The following is a 5211-nucleotide window of genomic DNA, read 5'->3' on the forward strand; positions in this document are numbered from 1 at the left end:
CTTTTCTTGCACACCTTGTAATGTGACTCGGCCTTTCAGTTTGAATTCTGGGAGTCTACTCAAGAGTTCATGTTCTCAAAAATACAAAGCTGTAGGTGTTCAGGTTTTAATGTATGTCAGGTCTCTACAACAGAGACAATAGTTAACCTCTAGAGCTGCTAAAATGATTATCTAATTTATAAAGGAATTTGAGTACAAGAGAAAGACAAATAAAACTTTCTATATTCTTCCTTTGACAGAATCTCTGCTAAGGAAGTTCTCTTCCAAATTCTTAGGGCTCCTGCCTTACCTTCCTTTGGTAAAGGCATTCACCTCTTCTCTATAATGGACTTTGCTATCTTTACTTAGAAGATTCACCAAAAAAACCCCAACCCAGACAGCACAGTCTATGCCAAGGAGTGGTCAGTTTGTTTTGTTGAAGTTGTTGCCATTCCCAGGTCACTCTTGAAAGGTGCTGAGAGGGATTGCTATTTTGATGTTAGTTATGTGAGAGCTTCTGCAGGAATAGATCTATTTCAGTTTGACTCTGCCCTGGAATTCCACTCCTTCCTCCATCTGAGGGAGGTCAAATGGGAGTTGTGTACTTGAATACCTCTACCTAATCCCCCTCTACCACAGTCAAACGTAAACAACTTAACAGCACATAGGAAGAAGTGGCAAGGGATATGTCCAGCATGAGATACTGACTAAATATTTTGCCTGCATGAAAAATCCTGTACATTATCTTTTAATACTACGCAAGAGTAATAAAGAATTTGAATGCTTTCATTGAATCACACAAAGTGTGAGAAATCTGAAGCAGCCCTTGCTCCTAGACTGAGCTGTGCTTATTTATATACCATTAAATGGTGGATGTATGGTAGACTGGGCATTAAAGCTTATTTTTATCTTCAGTTGCCGGCATCAGTGAGACAGGACAGAGCCTCAATGCATGTATTGGGTTAGCTTAAGGTAATTCTTCTTCAATCTTATCTATCCAAATAAGCTACACCTAAAGGCCTCCCTATGCAATCCTGCTTAAGTAATATTAGTCAGTAGAGAGAGGTAACAAATAAATAACTCCTCAGAACTGTGTTAATTTGGCCCAGAGCAAAATCCTAACCTGAAAAGGTCAGAAAGAGCTGTGAGTGAACAGGCTTGTAGGGTCCTGGTCCTTCAGCAGCACTCTGAAGGTGAGTGCAAGGCACGATGAATGAGCCCAGAGCCCAGGAGCTACAGTGGAGAATGGTGCTGTCAAACCTCCTCTTTGTACTGCTTTTTTTTCTTCCAGGACTGTCAGCTTTTCTTAGTAATGCTGTCAATTAGACTTGCACTAGTAGTGACTCAGTGTTTAAGGTCCCTTTTTGTTCTCACATTTCTTCTTCCATTTCCTCCTCAGGCCACATCTCCAGAAGATCTATTTGACCAACAGACAGCACAGTCTCCTTTTGGTTTACTAGAACCCCATCTAGAAGCTGGAGCTATTCTTAGTCCAACCAAGATCACTCCAGTCCCTAAGCCCAGAACACAAGCTGGGAAGCCTCAGGAGAGCAGGGGGAGGAGTGAAAGGCAGCCCCTGTCAGCAAGCACAGCTGAGGCCATAGTACTGCCTCCCCAGAACGCTCCCTTTGCTCCAAAGGTGCCACCACGAAGAAAGAAGTCAGCTCCTGCAGCTTTTCATCTCCAAGTTCTCCAGAGCAGTGACAGCCCCCTTTTTAGTGGGTCACTGTTCAACTCCAACAACAACAACCCTGGGCCTTGTCCCCAGACCCATGGCCCTGCTCGCTCAGGTCCCACAGCCTCTGCCAGCCCAGAAAACAGCACAACTCAGCCCTTGGCACCAAGTGCTGCAGAACTGACAGCGAAGCTCCAAGGCCCTTCTGCACCAGCAGGCCAGCATCCACAACGACTGGATACCAGCTCCCTTCCAGAGAACACCAATCTTCTGGACCTGGACATGCATTCCTCCTTCCCTCTTTCCATACAGGCACCATCAGCTACTTCTTCAGCACACACTTCAGAAAATTTAAATCACCCCAATCTGAAAGATTTCAGTCACTGGGTTACATTTAGTGATGATGAAGACAGCAGTGCAGTGGCAGAAGGGTTCAACAAACTGCTCGTCTTAGAACAAAACAAAAACACCTTAATGAAAACAAATACTGATTTAGAATTGTAAATTTTGCCCTCTTATTTGTTCAAAAGAAATCATAATTATGATGCAAAATAAAAAATAAATCTTTTTTTATTTAATGAAATACGTCATCTGTCCATGCTACATTTCATTTTCACATTTAAAGATACGACCCCTGGAGGGAAGTATATAGAGAACATACAACCTAACATTACCTGCAGTTCATTTGAAAACTTCATTATTCTAAGTTATTTCTTTTTATTAATCTATCTTAAGATGTTTTATTTCATTTCAGGTACAAATCATATGTAAGAACATGTATAGAAAAAAAGACATTAAGAAAAACATTTTCCTGTGAAATGTATATTTTAATCTATCTCTGTTTGAAATAAAGCATCCTTACTTCGAAGAGTTGGGCTGCCACAGTTATTTTGGAATGAACATCCAAAGGTGGAATGACAACAGCAGCAACACTGGTATTACTCTGCTGCAAGTTTCCAAAACTCACCCTGCTCTTTGTTCCCAAGCCCATGTCCAACAGCACACCTTGAAGAGGGATTGTAGATTTCCACACGCTGTTTCACTGCAAAGAAATGCTACAGGCTGCTTGTGCATTGTCTGTGCAGACCCTGAGGAAAAATGGGGAATGGTTGGGACCAGCTGATTCCACAGGTATTGGCTTAGGCACGTCTTATGCCAAAGGCAGTTTGGCACTTGAGTACTTGTGTCCCTGTTCCTGCTCTGTGTCTTCATAAGCAAATGCCATGTCAGTCTTCTATCTCCAGCGTGTAGATGAGGAACGAGCTGGTCCTTGCCTTGCCTGGGGGGTAGAACTGCACATGATAGATGCCATTTGTGCAAAGCAGGCAGTTAATAACCAGATTGCAACTTGTCATGGTAACTTGTTAAGCATCAAGAGCTTTCATTATTAAAGGAAGGAGAACATTTTTAAGCAGGTGGTGAAGCTGAAAAAACAACAAATTTTAAAAAAATAATTTAAGATGTATTTAAAAAGAAGGTTGGTTTTTTTTTTCCTTTTTCTGTAGGAAAATTAATTGGCTTGTTCTGAGCTTCCCAAACACTGGGAATTCAGCCATTTTCTTCCTCACAATGCCTACCTGTTTCTCTGCCACTGCCAAATTTTGAACACAAGACATCCTGTATGAGGGGATGCTGCCTTTGAGCACCTGTCATCCTCCTCTGCTCTCTTGTTTGCCAGACACTTAAAAAAAAAATCCCCAGAACCTTCAAAGGCCAAGCCCGTAAAGCCCAGTGCTGGGCTTCTCGCCTGAGTGTCAGTTTAACGTGGTTGCAGGCTGGTGAATAATATAAAATACTCGTTTCCCTACAAGATGATACAAAGCCTTTGCCTCTTAGTCCTCCTCTTAAAAAAAATACAGTGAAGATTTATGGGCACATCTCAGTATAGAACAGTAGCAGTAAAAAAGAAAGAGTAGGGAATATGACCACATCCAACATTTTCTGCAAAGATAATTAACAGCTCTAGGACAGCTAATTTACATGTTAATGAAAGTGTTAGCAGGAAAGCCAATTAAACTGGATTTATACAAGTCAAATAAAATCTGCTTTATTACTCTCCTTGAATAAGAGACGGATGTGGCCTTTAGCATTCTATCTTATGTCTGCGTCTGTGGCAAGCTGCCCGCTGAAGGATGAATCCCGGCAGTTCGCTGGTTTATGCTATCAGTGACAGCAGATATTGCTCAGTCGCAGCAAATCAAGGGAAGGGGACAGACAGTCCAGCTGAAAAGGTTACAGCACAGAATGAGGAATCTCCTGTCTCAATAAATTACCTTCCACACCGGTGCCCAACGTCCCAGCCAAGTGTTTTCTCAGAAGCAGGAGCTTGTGACCTGCTTGTGACCTGGTTCTAGTTTCAATGGTCAGAGGAAGCAAAGCAGAGCCAGACTTGTTCCATGTTTGGGAAATCACTACAGAGAACTCAGACAGCAGGAGCCAGTGATTCTTTCCTTCTCCTCTGGGATTAAGCCAGGCTCCACCATGTGAAAAGAGGCCAAGTAACCTGAACCCTTATTATTACCTGATGTCCACAACCAGGGAACCCACAGCACAGCTCTGTTCCCAGCTCTGCTGCCCATCCTCACTGGGACATAATCGATGGAAATTAGTGTCCTCAGGGACAGCTGATACAGAAATCAGTCTTCAGGGACATATAATGGGTTGTGGGGAGTGGTTATCCCCTGACATTCTTCCAGTCATGAGCCCAGCACTTGGCAAAAATTGATGGCAGCTGTGAAGTCAGGTACGAATGATTTACCAGACACAAGTCTACAAGTGTCTGCTTCTTTAATGTGAGAGGCTTTGGCAAGACACCACGTGAGCTTGCCCAGGGCCTGCAGTATTGCAGCTTCAAGTTGCAGTGGGCACCCTGGTTGCTCTGTTGCATCTGTGCTTGGGGTGGGTAAGTGGTTCTCCTTGGCAAAGCAACTGCCTGATTTAGCTTTTTCAGGGGGGGGTTACCACTGAAAAAAACAAAAATAAAGAGACCCAAGTTAGAATGGTTAGAATTTTCACTCTGACTCTTGGTGACTGTTGCTGCTAGAAACACCTACATAGTTACAGATGTTGTCCAGACTGCTGGACAACAAAGGCAAGAAGGCTGACCAACCCCTTTTAGCCTTCCCTTCCCATCTCACTATTTTACTCTTGGATGCCACAATGCAGATAAAACATCATCTCAGACAACTCACACCCAACCTGCCTGCCACACCTGCAGCTGAGCCACTGGATGGGATTAAAAGAGTGGTTTGAGACCTGAGAATTTACAGAAAGACATACTCTCAACTACTGTGACACCAGGAAGCATAAAAGCATCCAATTCCTGATGAGAAGCGCCGCAGACCTGCTGGCTATGTCTGTACACACTTTAGAAGACACTGCTGCAAAATCCAAAAGCACAACTGACAAACTGCTCAGTTTGGCAAAACATGCCTGACCAGCCACCCCCAGCACTGTGCCTCTTCCCCAAGTAAAAGGTAAGGTTACATTCTCCCAGCACAAGACAATCACTAAAAAATAATGCAGGTCTTTAACAAAAATGAGCATGGTCCAGAGTA

At 43.3% G+C, this 5211-nt stretch overlaps 1 protein-coding gene across 11 annotated transcripts in view; it reads left to right on the plus strand.

The window, feature by feature from the left end:
- SYNJ2 (synaptojanin 2) overlaps nt 1–2522 on the plus strand; it is a 68664-nt gene extending 66142 nt beyond the window's left edge. For all 11 annotated transcript variants that reach the window (XM_086868300.1, XM_086868345.1, XM_086868321.1 and 8 more), the window contains one exon: nt 1379–2522. In XM_086868300.1, coding sequence (XP_086724426.1) covers nt 1379–2158 — 780 coding nt within the window. In that variant the 3' untranslated portion in view covers nt 2159–2522. The remainder of the gene's footprint in view (nt 1–1378) is intronic.
- The last annotated feature ends 2689 nt before the right edge of the window (nt 2523–5211 follow it).

This window comes from Cyanistes caeruleus, chromosome 2, assembly GCF_971803275.1.
Source record: "Cyanistes caeruleus chromosome 2, bCyaCae1.hap1.1, whole genome shotgun sequence".
NCBI classification, from domain to species: Eukaryota; Metazoa; Chordata; class Aves; order Passeriformes; family Paridae; genus Cyanistes; species Cyanistes caeruleus.